General features: G+C 43.4%; 1 protein-coding gene across 1 annotated transcript in view; it reads left to right on the forward strand.

Moving 5' to 3' along the window:
- Positions 1 to 18,183, forward strand: part of LOC147688519 (glucagon receptor-like) — a 153,415-nt gene that overhangs the window by 26,141 nt on the left and 109,091 nt on the right. Inside the window, exons 2-3 of the mRNA XM_086939936.1 lie at positions 11,206 to 11,302; positions 12,860 to 12,967. Coding sequence (XP_086796062.1) covers positions 11,206 to 11,302; positions 12,860 to 12,967 — 205 coding nt within the window. The remainder of the gene's footprint in view (positions 1 to 11,205; positions 11,303 to 12,859; positions 12,968 to 18,183) is intronic.

Consider the following 18,183-nt stretch of genomic DNA (forward strand, 5'->3'; position numbering starts at 1 on the left):
GGTCAGCCACCATAACGTACTCTGGGATACAAATGGTGTGATGATGAGGAATACATTTGCAATTATATACTTGTATTTTGTCCTCCTACATGTTTCTGCATGCTCACACTGTCCTGAATTGCAGACCACCAAAGGCATGGGCTAGCTTACGAGGACCAGTGTATGGACAGTAGATAGGTTCAAGTCTGGGTTATCCCATTCCACCCAATATCCCAATTCATCAAGAACCATGTGGCGTTGGTGTGCTCACACCATGCTGGTGAACTCTGTGATGAAAGCTGGCACCCTGTATAGGATATACGTGTTGAGTTGACAGTGCTACAGTCTTATTATTCGGGACACGTTGCAAAGCCCACATTCCACCGCTAGGGGAGCATAAGGCAACGGTGAAACTGTCACAGTTGGGGAGTAGCACCAAAAGACAGAGGGCAGAAGTTTCTTGTGTCACCCTCCAGTCAAAGGGGATGAGTCAAATACCCCAGGAAATCCTTGTCAGCCACACTTTAATATGAGGTCAGGGTTAAAAATATAACTAATATAAGGCTGGTATTCACCTCTTTCTTGGTGTTGAAATGTTTTATTAATAACATTTGATAAAGCGTAAATGTAGATACATATGCAGAGGAAAAAATGAGACATAGCATAAATGAGGAATTGATTCATAAAATATAACAAAGGAGGCATAAAAAACAAATCCTCTAGAATTCATAAGGCAAAACTAAGGATAAAAGGAAAGAAAAAAGACAAGAGAAAAAGAAAGAAAGAAAGAAAAAGAAAAAGAAAAAGAAAAGAAAAAGGGAGCTCCAGAGTAACAAAACTAACTGCGAAATGAGATGGAAGCAAGAAGAGTGAGAAGGAACATAGGAGAGAGGAATAAAAGAAAATGAACATGGTGCGAAAAAGGTGGAATTAAGAAGGAATTAAGAAGGAAGAACAGCCGTAGAAGAAGAAGGAGTAGAGACACAGTCATTACCCACTGTGGTTTCCAGGAATGGGGACAAAACTTGAAGAAAAATGAAAGCTTGATCCTGCAAATTATAAATTATACGTTCGTAAGAAGCTGTTTGTATCATTGCCACCAACCATTCCTCCTGAGAAGGAGGTAATGAAGACTTCCAATGACGCAATATACACATTTTTGCCGTGGCTAGGGCAGTATGTAGGAGACGAGTCTGTGGTTTAGTAAATTTTGGATGGCCACGAAAGTCGTGTAAAATTATGTTTGCAGAGGTAAGGGGCAAAGGCAATGACATAGCGGAAGCCAAAGTCTTTCGCACAAAAAGCCAAAATGATCTAGTACAAGGGCATTCACAGATAGTGTGCGTTATATCACAACTGGAAGCAGGACATCTCCAGCACAAAGAATGGGAAAGTAACTTAGCACGATGTAATTTGACCGGGGACCAGTGCCATTCATGGAGAATTTTGAAAATACAAAATTTAAGGCGAGCTTCTCGAACACCCTTATGTAATCCTTCCAAAATGAGATCCCACTGGGCGTCTGAGTATGTCACAGAAAGGCGTGATTGCCACTTTAATTGAAGAGCTTTTGAAAGTGGTTGCGAAAATAGAGGATGTAAGAAAGTTTTATAAAGGCCAGAGGTGACACCCTTAAAAGTTCCCCATACATTCAAATAAGATAAAATAGGAGAAGTGGACAGCAGCCTAGGTGGGGAACCCAGACGTTTTGTGAGAGCTTGTTGAAGATGGAAATATTTACAGGATTGTGAGGGCAGGAGATGGAATTCCTCACTGAGTTGGGAAAAGGATTTAAAATTGTCACCATGGAACAGTTGTTCCAGGGAATGAATACCAGCCTCTTGCCACAGAGGCCAGGACACAGTTCGACCCCGCACTCGAATAGCCGAGTTAGACCATATAGGAGCATTAAAGTGAAGCCGCGAGTTAGACTTAAAGATACGGTGACTTCTTTGCCAAGACTTATACATAGCAGATAATATAGGATTTTTGGGGTCAAGAGAACTGGAACCCTTGCCATATAAAAGGGATAAACCAGGGCCAGAAGCCAATAAGTGACGTTCAAGTGGAACCCATTGGGGGATGTCTTTAGACTTGGGTAAAAAGAAAGAAAGATGGGAAAGATGGAGGGCAAGGGAGTAATGCTCGATAGAGGGAAGACCTAAACCTCCATGCAATTGGTGGGACTTTAATTTGGCTAGAGTGAGACGTGGTTTAGCTGTACCCCATATAAAAAGTTTAATTTTCGAATCAATGGACCGAAGAGTAGCCAAAGGAATTGTCAAAGGGAGCATACCCAAAACATAGAGAAAACGTGGTAAGGTGACCATCTTGAACGCCTGAACCCGTCCCCAAAGGGATAAACCTAGGGCCTTCCATTTATTGAAGTCTCTTTGCATTTGCACAATTAAAGGAGTTAAATTGTCCGTGACAACATTATCCAATCCCCTATTGAGGAGTATACCTAAGTATTTAAGCCGAGAGGGTTGCCAATGAAATGGGAAACCAGAGATGGCGTCCTTCGTAGTACCAATGTACATAGGTAATGCTTCGCTCTTATCCCAGTTTATGTTATATCCAGAGAAAGAAGAAAAATCATCAATGACACGGAGGAGAGCAGGGAGAGAGCGGGGAAGATCAGTAAGTGTAAGAAGAATGTCATCCGCATATAAATACATTTTGGAGTGACCAATTGGAAGAGGAGTGCCCACTACATCAGCCGATTGACGAATTGCAGCAGCTAGAGGTTCCATAGCCAAAAGGAAAAGAAGAGGGGAGAGTGGGCAACCCTGGCGGGTACCCCGTCGGATTGGAAATGGAGTAGAAAGAAAACCGCCACAGTTAACTTGAGCAGATGGGCTATCATAAAGTAGTCGTACTTTAGCTATGAACTGATCACCTAATCCAAATCTTTGCATGACGGTAAAAAGGTATTCCCATTCGATACGGTCAAATGCTTTTTCAGCATCCAAAGAGAGAAGGAGGGCATCATCGGTAAGATGCTTAGTTGACCATAAGGCATGGGAGAGAGTACGCAAGTGATTGCGAGAGGAACGACCGGGAACAAAACCTACTTGGGAGTTATGAATTAAAGAAGGTAAAATCTTGCGGAGTCGTGATGCAAGAATGCTAGCAAGGATCTTAACATCAGAATTTAAAAGAGATATAGGACGATAACTACCACACAATAGAGGATCCTTGCCAGGTTTAGGCAGAACCGCTATGATGGCTTTGTTAGAGATAGAACCAAGAGAAGACTCCTCCACGGCTTCCCCAAAGGCAGCATGAAGAGTATCAATTATGCTCTGACCAGTCCATTAAAAAAATTCAGGAGGAAAACCATCATTCCCCGGAGCTTTATGGCACGGCAAGGCAGATATAGCTGAGGAGATTTCATCCATCGTAATAGGCCCTTCAAGTAGAGCTCTTCCATCATCGGAGAGTCGTGGAAGATGTACTGCATCTAGAAATTTAGACATCACTAGTGTATCTACCTGAGTGCCTGGAGAGTAGAGAGATCTATAAAATGAGGCAAACTCCTCAACTATGTCTTGTGGCCGAGTAAGGATATCGCCACCACTAGATTTAATCGCTGGAATCGCCATAGCGGCCTCTCTTTGACGCAGCTGCACAGCCAATAATTGACCAGCCTTCTCCCCTTGTTCATAATGACGACCTTTCATCTTTTGCAAGGCATATTCTGCCTTAGAAGTAAAAAGAGTATTGAGGGCCATGCGTGCTTGTTCCAATAACTTAAGATTTTGGAGAGTCGGTTTCGAGATATATAGTTGAGAGAGTCGGCGAATATCCTTTTCCAGATCAAGTTGTTTGGCAGCGTTCTGTTTATTATAAAGAGCTGCGTCTCGCATAAGTTGACCTCTGATGGTTGCCTTAGCCGCTGCCCAGACCATTCTTTTAGAGGAAACCGAATCTTCATTATTGAGAAGATAATCACGGAAGTGGGATTGCAAAAGGAGTTTACCCGTTGGCGTTTTATATTTGTTGATATTCAAACGCCACGGTTTGCGCCCCGGACTCATAAGACCCAAGTCTAGAGATAGAAGAACAGGGGAGTGATCAGATATAGCTGCTTCCAAAATCTGGGAATCAGTAACCAATCGGACTGAATGTTGGGAAAGAAGAAAATAATCAAGGCGCGAAAACGTACCGTGAGTAGAAGGAAAAAAGGTGTACTCTTTATCCTGTGGGTGACTTAATCTCCAATGGTCAACAAGACCAGTGTCAGTAAGGATGTCACAGAAAATGGCTCTGTCTGAAGCGTTGTTAATGTCAATGCAACCTGTTCTGTCAAGAGCAGGATCCGGTGCCAAATTCCAGTCACCACCGATGAGAAATTGAGAAGCATTTATTTCCGTAAGAAGACGATTAAGTCGAAGAAAAAATTGTTTTTTGGAGCCTAGCGGAGCGTATACAGAACCGAGACAAATGAAGGAATTGCCAAGCTTCAGTTTAACAAATACATATCGGCCTTCCGGATCAGACCATGACTTTAGAATTGTGAAAGGAAGGGACTTCCGAAAAAGGATGGCTACTCCACATTTACGAATAGGATTAGGATTTGCTGGATCAGGTTTAGAGACTGAACTATGTATGACTTTACCAACCCAGTCCCTGCTGAGTTTACTAGATTCAATATCGTCCAAATGAGTCTCCTGTAAGAGAGCAACGTGCTTAGAATGTAAATAGGAAAGAACTTTCTTGCGTTTTATGTAATGGGTGAGGCCATGAACATTCCAAGAAATCACAGACAACGGATGGGTAGAAGGCATGAGAATAGGATTAAGTAAATAAGAAGTGAGGAAGAGGAGAGATAGAAAAGAATAGAAATGCTACTCTGGGAAAAAAGAAAAAAAAAGGGTATAGAGGTTAAAAAAAGCAATTGGAGAAATGAAGAAGGAAAGAAGGAAAAAGAAAAGGAAAAGGAAGAGTAGATAGGAAGGTAGAAGAGAAAAGCAACCTGGACTGTAAACTGCAGGTCTGGGCGCACTTAGAGCAACGCCAAGGGAAACCGGGCCCCTTTCGAGCAAAGAAGAGTGGGGATCTAGAGGATAATGGTAATATGAGATATATAAAGCACAATATAACAAAATAACATCATCAAAATCGAAATCAACTCCTCTTCATCCCCTCCAAAAAACTGTCACCAATAAACCCCCATCAAGAATATTACATGAGGGGAACATGAGGAGAGTAAATAAAAGCAAGGAGGATGAAGCAAAAGGAAGACAAGATATAGAGAGAAAAAGCGGAGGAAAAATATAGCAATGTATCGCATCAGGACCAGTAAAGTAGAAAGAATTATTAAAGGTATGATACAAGAACCATACAAAAGGAGAGTAATGAAAGCAAGGAGGATTAAATAAAAGAAAACATATTATATAATAGAGGAAGTGTGGAAGATAGAGTGAAATAAATATGAAAGGTAAATGAGAGGATGAGAAATCCACATCAATATAAAGAAGAGTGGAAAGAAAATAGAAGGTATAAATGATAATGCATAGTAATAGGAGCAGAAAAAAATATATATATATATACACATACACATACATATACATATATATATACACATACATACACATACATAAGACTATCCAAAGCGGAAAGTCGAACAAAGAAGATAAAGAATGTTGTGTGTAGCAACCAGCACAACATCATAAAGAAAAAAAGAAAAAAGTGCATTGGAAAAGGAATCGCCATAGGAGAGGGAACAACTTGGAGAGAAGTCTGCAATCAGCAAAATACTAGGAGGATATCAAATATCCAGTGTAAAAACATAGAAGAACAAGGAAACATAGGTCACAATACGAAACAGAGAGCCAAAGTGATCACACCACAAAAGGAAAACGCAAGAAAATTAGATAAAGAAAAAGACTAAATAAAAACATGATATACCAGAAATAAGAGTATGAAAAATAGAGTGAAGGGAACACAAAAGAGAATGTACAAGGAGGAACCAAACCAACAATATCACATAAAAGGAGGTAGAGAGATACTAGGTAGAAGGAGAAGAGGAAAAACCCCAGAAAGTTATACAATAGAAGAGAAACAAAAGAAAATGACGAAAGACACTCTAAGCAAGGGGATCAATAAGACACATAGATATCATACAAAAGCAGGAGAGGTAATAAATGTAGGAGAGATAAGAACCGTACAAAACATAAGAAGCAAAACTTGAAAGTGATTAAAGAACTGCAAATCTGAAAATCCCATACTAGTAGCGAATAAAGGATAACAATAGAGCATGAAGCAACATATAAGTACAACAACAAACACTGCTATATGCCTTCAATCAGTATCAAGAAATTACACCAAACAGGAAAATCTCAGTGAGCTAAGCGAGCAACAAAAGCATTGTGAACAGTAAACATTGCTATAAGCTTATATAATAAGAAAAGGTAATAAAGCATTAAAGCATTAAAAGAATTCAGTCAGCATCAGATGGCGTCTTAAGAGGCGATCTAGACTTGTCTCTTTGTTGCATATTAGTATGAGAAGAGACAGAGCGTAAAGCCGAATTCATGTCATCCTGAGAGCGAGACAGACGAGTGAGATCTCTGCCACTTTGTCTAGATTCAGGAGAGGTATACAAATGAGATGTTGGTAAATTCGCAGGTGAGGACTTGGACTGGGAAGATTGGGCATTGGAAGAAGACTGAGTTTCCATATCATCGGACCTGATACCATCTAGAAACTGCTGTAGAAGTGCAGGATCATAAAAGCCTTTGGACTCTCCATTCCTAGTAATACGAAAACGTGTAGGCTCTAATAATCCATATTTGATGTCCATTTGATGTAACTGGGGTCGCATGGAGAGGAACGCCTTCCTTCGTTCATTCGTTTCTTTAGAGAAGTCTGCAGCCATGTGGATGGTATGACCCTGAAACAGAAAGGAGCCATGTGTACGAGCCATTGATAGAATCTGTCTAGTTTGCTCATGGCGAAGAAAACAAGCAATGATTGGTCTAGGTCGTGCAGAAGATCCAGGACGCAGTGGGCCCAATCTGTGAGCACGTTGGAGCTCAAGAGGAGGAGTAAAAGAAATTCCAGTCAGAGTGGGAAGGGCATCACAAAGAAAGGACTTCATATCTTGCTTCTCAATATTTTCTGGAAAAGCAAAAAAACGGATATTGTCTCTACGACTGCGGTCTTCCAAATCGATGATTTTACTGTGTAGGAAGAGTAGGTCTTGATCTGAACCCTGAACAGAATCCAGACGACCCTCTAAGTCCATTATTTTAGAGTCAATGACATCAATCCTGGTATGAAAAGTAGTAAGTTCTGCCCTGATAGACTTGGTTTCTGCAGTCGATGAAGTCATAGAAATATCCAGGCCCTCCAGTCGTCGGTTGACCCCAGAAAGTTCCTGTAAAATGCGTTGCATAGTGTCAGACAGGGACTTGTCGCTCTGAGGTAATGCAGCATGCGACGAAGGAGGTGACGTAGAGCCATTACCTTTAACTGCCAAAGGAGAGGGTTGTTTTACCACTTCATTGAAAAGTGGTTGTTTAGTCCCACGACCACCATTCCTATTGTTAGACATGTCTATGTATCGTTTCAATGGGGGTCTGCAATAGCGAATAGAAGGAATAGTGGAATATGAGGCAATGGTGAAGTCAGGGGTGTATCAAATAACAAGGAGGTAATAAATTGTATACAGCAAGAAAATGACCAATATAAACAGCCTACATCTAATGACTGAAATCGGAAAAATCATTACAACATTGCCACAAAATAGCAAATAGCATATCACAAAACCAATGAAGAGTTGGAGCAAGCAATCTTGCGTATTAAAAGTACCTCATAAGCAAAGCATGTAAATACAATAAATGGGTATGACAGTAGAGTAGCAATGTAATGGCGATTAAGTGGTTATACACATTAAGAAGCGCGCACTTAAATGTAAAGGGAAAGTGCTTCTCAAAGAAGGAGGCAGCATGTGAGAGAAGATATATATCATACATCCAGGACTGCCTCACAGGAGAGTTTGAGTTTGTAGTAGTGACATATGGGACTGTACTTATAGCCCTGCCTGCGATATTCCAACATTAAGCAGTAGTAGACCGTATGTTTGCAATATCAACACACTGAGGTACATAAAGCTGAGTTGGAGGAGGCAGAACAAAAAAAACCCCTGTAGGAAAGAATTCAGAGGGTCTCTAGGTGATGAAGTACGTCATGTGAAAGAAGAAAAAAAAAGTCTCAAGGTGTTCTGTTAGTAGACTGCAAAGAAATCCCTTGAAAACACTTTTAAATGAAGGCGCTGTGTATTAGGAACATACACAATGTTAAGCGCATCATATTCTCCGTGTGTTTTGGAAGCCTCGTCGTCTGAGGGGGAGCGGCCTAGAGTGAGGAGGAAGCCCGGCCCTAGATTTGCAGGAGGCGCGGTTATTTAAGTCATTCCTCAGATGTGAAGTAGCGCGCCTCCACCGTCTGTGGAGGCGCGGCCTGGCAGCTGAAGAAGGCGGCCCTGTAGTGACGAGGGCGCCGCCTAAGCTGTGGAGAGGCGCGGCTTCGGGGGCGCGCGAGAGCCGAGGCGTGCTCTGGGAGAGCCAGCTACCTCACCGTGATGTCGCAGTGCAGGAGAGAGTGCCGCTAGCCTGGAGAGGAAACCACCGCTACATTCCTCAAGGCATCCTGCGTCCTCCAAGTGCCAATAGAGAGCCCCACACGAACAGGTACGTCGAGAAAGCTCGTCGGGGGTCCGTCCCTCGGCGGAGCTTCTCTAACAGGCGGCCATCTTCCTGCGTGGCCAGACCACGCCCCCTTCACCTCTTTCTTAAAGATTGTAACGATCCCTTCTCAGTGTGTAGCTGTGGCTGCTATGGAATGTCACACCTTCCAGATCCATGTGATTAATTATTAATATATGACAGGCTCTATATACCATACTTCTCCAAATAATAAAAAGTGTTGCACCCTTTTAACCAAAACTGGGCGTGGACTCTTATTTCTATAAAATATGTTACATTATGCAATGTGCAATGAGTCTGTCTTCAGGTCCAGGGAGACCATGGCGGTCATGTCATTGGTCAGTCAGTTCACTCTTCCATATCACAATAAGTAATGTGCAGGATATTTGCAACTAACATCATTGGGGCTTCCGTACCACGTAGCGAAATTTCAAGGCAAACCATGATGTTTGGATGAACTGAATCTCTTTATCAGCAGTACTGAGAGCTCAAGTTTTCAAAATGTTTAGGCCTGAGGGCTAATTAGCATACTGGCCACGGGAAGTGGTGTCACGTGAGGTATCGTAGTGTAACAAAAACCTGTGAGTGACGGCTAAACGAACCTAGCCAGGGGAATGGGGGTTTACTTAATGAGTGAAACACACCCCTGTCATGGGAAAAGAAAATACTTTTCTTGAGTCCACTCACTCACTAAGGGTTGGCCCTAGGTGACATGCTTCTCCATTGGGGCCATCCCAAACATCTACTTTTTGGGGCGTGCTGCGACTTGCGGAATTATGTAGGAGCACTTTTTTTGAGAAACTGTGTAGTGCAGTGTTGGGGGAGTGGTGTAAGTGACGTTAAAAATGCCTAGCTAGCAAAATAATATTTTATTCGTGCTCCTAGCTGGTATGGATAAAAAGGGGTTAATAATAGGGAAAAAGTAATTATTATGTGATTACAGTCCCTATTATTTCGTCGACATGTTTCGAGGTATCCCCTAAACCTCTACTTCAGGACCACATGGGGACCAGCCCCATGTGTACCACTCCGTGAAAAACCTATAATAAAGAAAATTATAGTACAGAAATATAGATGCACACCTAATGTGTGAGCATCAAGACAAATACATACAGTTCTGAATTAGACTCATAGTATTTATTTTTAGGCAATAATAAGCCTTCTGGTCAAACTGGGTGGAGGGACTTGCAGTAACCTTGGCTCAGCACACCTCCGTCATTGTGACCTGCTAGTTAAATGCTGACAAAAACTAAAAATATATATAACATTTATAAGAACACAACTTAAAACTCAATAAAATGCACGGGGAGACATATGGACAATTCATTTTGAAATTCTTGCGTGTGCAGAGCAGCTGCTGCGAGAGGGATCCAACATTGTAGGAGCACTTCCTTCAGCCTCTTCGGCGTTCAGGACCTGTTCTGAACTCAGCAGGCAGCTTGATCAAAGTTCATTTTAAGTGCTGGTTCCATCCTTCTTCCTCGCCAGGTGTGACATCAAGCCTTTTGTGAGTGATTGGTCAACCCAAGTGCTTAATGTGTGAACCTCAATCGTTACGCGTGAAGTTTTAGATCTCAGGCATTTTAGTGTGGCATAATCATGTGTAGTGACTAAATATGGAATGAAGTTGGCAGGTGTCACAATGACACTTTTTCTCTAACTGAATGAAGTAATCATAGGCTGGCTTTGCCTGCGGGTGCAAATACACCATTGGTGCATGCTTAATATCTGTATAGTCATCATCAGTGCACAAATTGGACATACATCTGAAAACCTATCATCCTACCTCACCCTCAAATGGAGGGTAGGTACATAATTTCGGAGAGGGTCAGTTTCCTTCCTATCAGCAAAGAGGCCAGCCAGGGTGAGATGTGCTGTATTTGGGGTGGAGATGATTGCAGGGTCCACTAAGTGACAGACGTGGGGTTAAGTGAAAGTTATTGGGGCCAATGACAGTTCTAGGACACTACATTGAGGTCGTGAATATCCTCTTACAAAATATCACTTCCACTAAACGAGCTCCCATTGCATCATGATTAAATATAAATTCACCTATACAAGGTGGAGTAGGGCAGATGTGGAATGCAGGGTACGAAAGCACTTTGTCCCAAGCACCAAGTGGAAGCAGAGATAGAATGGTGGAGGAAGAATGACCACCCCCCCTACGGGTCATTACATAAACTGACCTTTGTATTATTATCTAATGCATTCTGGGTGTTGTAGTCTTGTTTCACTTTCAATGAACTAATCAGACTAATACTCGTGAAATCAATGATTTGTTGGTGAAATGTTCATGATGATGGACTGCGACTGTAATGACATGGAGTTAGGTGGTCAGGCCAGGTGGTGGTGGGGGTAGTGTCACTGCTCTAGTAAAACCATTTTGGAACATACCAGCTTCTTTTTTGCTGAGGATTCATCCTCCTGACATACAAATGGGGGCTCATTTACTTTTGCTTAAACTTCTGGTTTGGTCTGCCAAACCGCACTCAGGTTGCCATTGCTTTTGCAGACTTGTGGGGCAAAGATCCTGGAGAAAACGTTTGAGGAGTGGATGAGGTACCGAGACGAATGCTTTAAAAAGATGGAAAGCACCCCAAGGCCTGTAGGTAAGTCACCTGAGCAGACACGCATTACCTTATATGCTCTTTAATTCCCTTAACATTTTCAAACGTAATTTTTTAAAAGTTTAAGCCAAAATCATGTTAGTTAAGGTGAAATGAACATTATAAATGAAATAGCATATTGGTAAACAAAACTAGTAAGCCGAGTTTACACAAGGGAGATTAGAGGTGATAGGGGGCTTAATGACACAGTACACACAGTTATTCTAGCATGTCATATTAGTACGTGTAAAGGAGAAAGGTTGTCAACCCTGCATCCAACATGAAACAAACAAAAACATGTCTCCGAGCACACGCCAAATTATATGAACTCAGCTTTTTGTATTTTTCTTTTTCTTTTTCTTTGATTTCTTCTGTCAGCCAACACGTGTTTCATCAATGGGTGTGTTACCCTATGACTTCCTCAGGGCTGTAATCCGTCAGTATCCTCTCTATAAATGTAGAAACGTGAGTAGGAAATCCATACGTCTCAAACGTCAAGATGGCGTCTCTGTGCCCGGTGCGGACTCTGGGGTTTTTTGGGTGCTGTCAAACCGGGTCGGCTGCTCCCCAGCTATGATAACAGCGTGTTCATTTTCCGCTTTGGGCTGGCAGAAGCAATCAAATAAAAAGAAAAAGAAGACTACCCCCTTCCAGGCTATTGACGGAACCGTTCCGTCACGGCTCGTGGGTGAGCTGTGCTCATGACGGAACGGTTCCATCACGGTCCGGCCGCCGCACCTGCGCAGCGCTGATTTTACGCCTGCGCGGCTCGTTTAATTGAGCGGGCGGGGCCGTGATGGAACCATTCCGTCATGAGCACAGCTCACCCGCGAGCCGTGACGGAACGGTTCTGTCACCCGCGGAGCTCACCCGCGCGCCCCCCTGCGACCGTTAGTGCTGCGGCAGAATAGCCGCCGCAGCGAAAGAGATACAAAGATCTGTGTTTATATATTTTGTCGTGTGCTAGGAGACATGTTTTTAGTAAATCCAGTTTAATTTTTTTCACTGTGTGACAGAATGATGCTGCCTGCTAAGTGGATTAGAGTGGCTAATTTCTTGTTCAATAAGACATGATGTGTAATATTAAACTAAATTGCGCTCAAAAAGTTTTAGTTTAATATGTTCCCCTTTGTTCCACTTCGTTCTCTTCCAGACTTTTTCACCACCCCTTAATATTTCCTTTGCTTTCTATTGCGAGCCCTCTAACTTTGACTTTGACATTTGCTTAACTCCTTTCTGTTCTTTATTGCTCACTTTTTATTCTCTTTTTATTGATCTCTTCTCCTTCTTCACCCATATTCACCCTTCGCCTCTTTCATCAGTTTTTCTCCTCTTTTTATATACACATCGTATTATATTGTAATACCCTTTCCGCCATTCCAGATCTGTTTTTCGTTCAATCCGACCTGCCTTAGCTTTCTCACCATTTGCTCCAGCTGTGAGTGTGACTTATTCTTTCTTCTTTCTCTCTGTCTTCTGTTTGTATCTCTCCCTGTATGCTCCTCTCCCTAAATGTTTCTCTCTTTGCCCTCACCCCCACATATTTGCTTTAATTTTCAGGACCGCACTGCAATCGGACATTTGACATGTATGCCTGCTGGCCTGATGGCATGCTGGGGGCTACCATCAGCGTCTCCTGCCCTTTCTACCTACCCTGGTTTGATAAAGGTACGTTTCTAGTAAATAGAGAGTCTTGCCATGTCACTGTCAGTCATACGCTGTTCCTCACCAATATACATATGCAATGCTTAATTTGTAAAATATTAACTGCCAGGGCTCTGACCAGTTGGCCACTGCAGCTTGCACCAACCATTGTCATTGCTGCCAAAACAACTACTAACCATCTGAAAACGTAAATGCGACAGTTCAGATTATTCCAGGTCCCCAAAGCTAAAGGAATGGCTGGGGTAACAGGTATTAGCATTTTTTTATGTATATAGTTTTCCTAAACAACTGTTATACTGCTCATCTCTAAATTACACAAGCAGCACCACCTTGTGGCAGACTGCCCTAAGTGTGGTGTTGACAATTAGGAAACCAATTAAGTGCTGTTGCTTAGCACCGGAAAGTACAGGCTCAAATTAAGCACTGGCGTTACAGCGCACGCTATTTAATTAGTTTTATTTCTTTATTTCTTTAACTAATTCCAATCGGTCATATGCCAGAGTTTACTACCCCCCACCCTGCCCCTCCCCACCTCACCGCCCCACAGCACTCCCTCCAGGAGCCGCTACTGGCTTCGAACAAAGCCAAGCCCCTCTCCTTGCCTTCACCCCATCAAAGGCCCTTCCACAACTGTTGACAAAGCAACAGGACCGAGGCCCCGTCCTCTCATACCCTCCACCTCAGTGGCGGCTAGTGACATTTCAAGGTAGCGGGTGTAAAAGTCGGGGATGACATGACAAGTGACATCACTGATGATATTACAGATGCCATCACTGATGGCATCATCCACAAAACCACTCACACACCCACTCACACATCCTCACAAATACCCATACACCCACTCCCCTACATCTGCTCACACACCCACTCACTCATCCATGAATCTACTCACACACCCATTCCCTCACCCATACAGTCACTCACACAGCCACTGACCTACCCGTACACCTATTCACAGCCATTCACTCACGCATACAGTCACTAACACAGCCCCTCCCTCACTCATACATCTTCTCACATACCCACTTATTCAGCCATACAGCCACTTATTCAGCCATACAGCCACTCACTCACACATACAGCCTCTCAACAGAACCACTCACCCACACATACAACTACTCATGCACCCTCTCAGATACCGATTCACAGACCCATAGTTGCACTCACACAACCACCCACTCACCCAAACAGGCACTCACTCTGTCAAACAGCCACTTATACAACCAGTCACTCACTCATATAGCCACTCACTCACACATCCACTCACTCACCATACGTATTCACAAACCCACACACCCATACAGCCACTCAGACACCCACTCACACGTGGATACAGCCACTCATATAGTAAATGTTAGAAGTAGTATCACTTATTGGGAGTACACTTAGTATACTGTTTTTACAATTTGTATCAGTTTAGTATCACTATTTAACAATCATAACCTCTTAGAAAATACACTCACTGGATGATGTTATCAGTGATCTTGTTTGAGATGTCAGCAGTGATGTCACTGACCATGTCATGAGTGATGTAATATGTGAGGTCATACGCAGTGCACTTCAGGGGCGTAAGTTATAATTATCTCAGGTAACCATAACTGCTGTGTCATTGGTAACCAAACCAAATATGGCAGTCCATGTCGAGGTCCAAGGTGAGTGTCGCTCAGTGTATAGGGGGACAGTGGGAGGTGTTATTCCAGGGCATGATGCAGAGGGCAGAACCACGATGAACCCGGCCATATGGCGGAGATGAATGCTACCACTTCATTCTAGCCACAAAGCCAGATTCATCATAATCTTTGTCCTCTGATGTGTCAGGTGCCTCACATGCGGGTGGTGGTATTTTGTCTGCATCACTGTGTGGCAGTGACACATCAGTGGATAGAGGTGGGAAATATGCTGCACTGTGTGGCACTGACACTTCAGGGGGAGGAGATGTGGATGTAGTAGTAGCACCAGCATCCATCAGCGCCAGGACTTGTGGTGGCAATGCCATGACGAGGATCTGCAGGGCATGAAATATCACAGCTACATCTCACTGGTGTGCAGCCATGGCAAACATTCTTTCCGCTTGCATCCACTCCATGTTCTCCATGATCTTCTGAATGTGTCCCAACTCCTAGGTGACATCACTGGAGCCACTCTGACTAAACAGTTGTTATTTGCTCAGAGTCATGACTCTAGTGATGTCAGCCATGGCTTGTGGTAGAGCAAGGATTGTCAGTGGGTGTCTGTTGGGGACTGTAAGTGGTCCCTGATGGACTTAGGCACCCACGTATGGCATCTAGTTTGGCTGCCATGAGGTCGAACCCTGCCCGCAGCTGGTCAGTCATCTTCTCCTGGCACCCTAACACACAGCATTGGAAGGCAATGTGTTGGTCGTGGGAGTCCTGGGAGACAGCCGTGGTGGTGGGTGCTTCCTGCTGTGTGGTCTGTGCGGGGGTGGGGTCTCATGGATGCAGCTGGGCTGCCCTGCTCCTGGAGATGGGGTGCCGGAGCTGTCCCTGAGCTGTTGGAGTGCATCGGTGTTGATGTTGTGGAGGTCCTCTTCATTATCAGTGCTGTGTTGTTGGGTCTGCTCTGCAGGAGGCGTTGATTCTCCCTCTGCAATGAGAAGGGGAAATGCTGATTGACATTGTGTTCACATGTATGTTCACCCATTGTACAAGTTTACTGTCAGACTGCATGTCAATGTACATTGGGACTCTTTATGAGGTGACGCCTATTTGGCACTTACCACACCATCAGGGATGTGAGGTGTACATTGTCATCTCACAGTTTCCTGCTATGCCAAATGCGAATGGCCATTTTCTACACACAAGCGGTAGCAGTTGTGTCCTCTGTTCTGTTGTGAAAGTGTTTCAGTTTGTACAACATTGTTGTCAATGTTGGGGGGCACTGCATCCTATGTGTGGGTGCTGCATTGTGGGTGAGATGCCCCTTCGGCTCAGATTTGGCTGGCCCTTATCCCTTTCAGGTGGTGTACCTTTCACTTCTGTGCTTATGTAGTGCTGAGATGTTGCAGACTTGCGTAAATTGGGCTCTTGTTCGAAGTTGTACTCTTGGACATGGTTTGTCCCCCGATGTGCTATAATTACTCGTGCATGTGTACCATTGTGCCCATCTCCCCCCATCCCCCTTGTCCCTGGTCGTTACTCACCCTGTTGCTGTTGGATCAGGTCATGTTGTGCAGTGTCCGGTCCTCCAACTCCTGCCACCCTCTCCCTAAGATGGTCCCAGGCTGGTCCTCCGTGGGGCTTGTGTGGTTCTGGTTGCCCTCTGTACTTGCTCTGGCTACCTCCATGATGCTTCGCAGTTGTTTGAGTCTTGTTTATGTTTTTGGTTGCCGCTTTAATGGTAAATTTGGCCGCCTGACTTGTGGGATTTGCAGGCTGGTGCTGCTTCTCGCTGGATTTTTTATCGCAGTTGTGCACATCGCAAGTTTTTTCACGTTGGGGGTTTAGATTTTTATCGCCATCCAGGGACTTTTATCGCAGACATTGGACGCGTTGTTGGGATACTATTGCATGTAACCGCCGTGTTGAGAATACAACGTTGACACTGTGTTTTTTTCCTGTGATAGACGGCGTTATGAAAGATTGCGTTAACCGATTTTGGGAATGATTATTGCACGTTCTTGAGAATATCCCCCATTGAGTTTGTATTCCTGGCCGGTCTGACATAGAGGTGATATGAATGAACAAATCTTTACAGGGAAACTGCAGCTCTGCACTTTGGATGCCTCAGTTATGTGAGCGGCTTGACAACTGGATACAAAAGACTGTCTTTCTTTATTTAGCAATGAAAAATGGAAATCCCCAAGGAAAAGTGGCAATCAAAAATGTCCAGCAGAACTAGCTCTGGTGAGATCCATAACACTTACATCTTCATGGAGAATAACTGTACTGCTTGCCCGAATTCCCGCTTGCCTACATAGGTTACTGAAAACCCATAGATTAAGAAAGAATGATCTTCCCTATATTGCCGCACATTCTCCAGCTCAGCAGAGCGCTGACAGTGCTCTTAAACACTTGCACTACTGCCACCGTGTGCACAGATGCAGATAGAAGAATTCTCACTGAACATCAGAGACCTCTAGCATTTGCTGTTTACATACCAGAGCCTCAGAGAAGCCCCAGGCTGTGCATAATCCAATCACTGCAAGTATATAAAGGAAAAATATCCTGAGCAGAAAAATGCTGCCAGTCATTGAAAAGGAAGAATAAAATCAACATAAGAAAACAACATATTGAAAAAGTTAAAGAACAATTTAACAACAAACAACCTTTAGCAACATTTTAGAAATAAAGAGGTGGTGTTGAAAAATGTATCATTGTTTATCTAGCGAAGGTACGTTAAAAGTTCTGTCTTGAATTCTATGCCAGTTGCTGGCCCGTAATGCGATCTAAAAATGGGCGATTGCTTGTCCCAAATACATTTTGCAAAGAAATTGTGAAATGTATTAATGTAAAAAAGTATTTTGCAACTTGGCACACAGGGAATCGTGTATGACTGCCTTAGCCACCATCCTGACCGGGGAGCTCGTAATATGGAGGTAATACCTCACTGGCAGACAACCACAAATTGAGGTTTCATTGTTCCCCAGGCAGTACTACCTCCAATATTATCCCATACTTTTGGAAAGATCTACAGAAGGGGAAGCTAGGAGGGACTAGAATAGATTACAATGGACAGGCTGATTTTAAAGAAGATGGCACGCAGAACTTCAATTGAAGAAAGCCTGTTGCAGCTCCATGCAATGACCATTGGCATGTCCTTGCCTCTCAGCAACTGTCTACCCGCTCCAACGTTGTTAGAATCTACCTTCCAGGTTCCAGAAGGATGAAGCAGACTAGTTGCTGAAAACATAACACATCCCCTTTTCCCAACAGAGCTAAAAATAATTAATAAAGCACAATTTGGATCACACAGATTCCTGTATTGAATTTCAAACGTGTATGTACCACAAGCATATGCGCACTAACACCTGAATAGGAAAAATGAATATCCGTACTGTGAACATATGTAAATATCAACTCGTTAAGGTCTCACTCTAACTCGAGTAATGGGTACCTCCCTAGATGTCCTTTCGCAATTTTCTGATATGTTTCTCAACTTAAATCATTTACACTGCTCTACCTAACTACACACAGTAACCTTCCCCACATTCCACTACTTGCCATCTGACAATTTCACCACATTTCCCTTAGCTTTCAACA

Source organism: Lissotriton vulgaris, chromosome 10, assembly GCF_964263255.1.
Source record: "Lissotriton vulgaris chromosome 10, aLisVul1.2, whole genome shotgun sequence".
NCBI lineage: Eukaryota > Metazoa > Chordata > Amphibia > Caudata > Salamandridae > Lissotriton > Lissotriton vulgaris.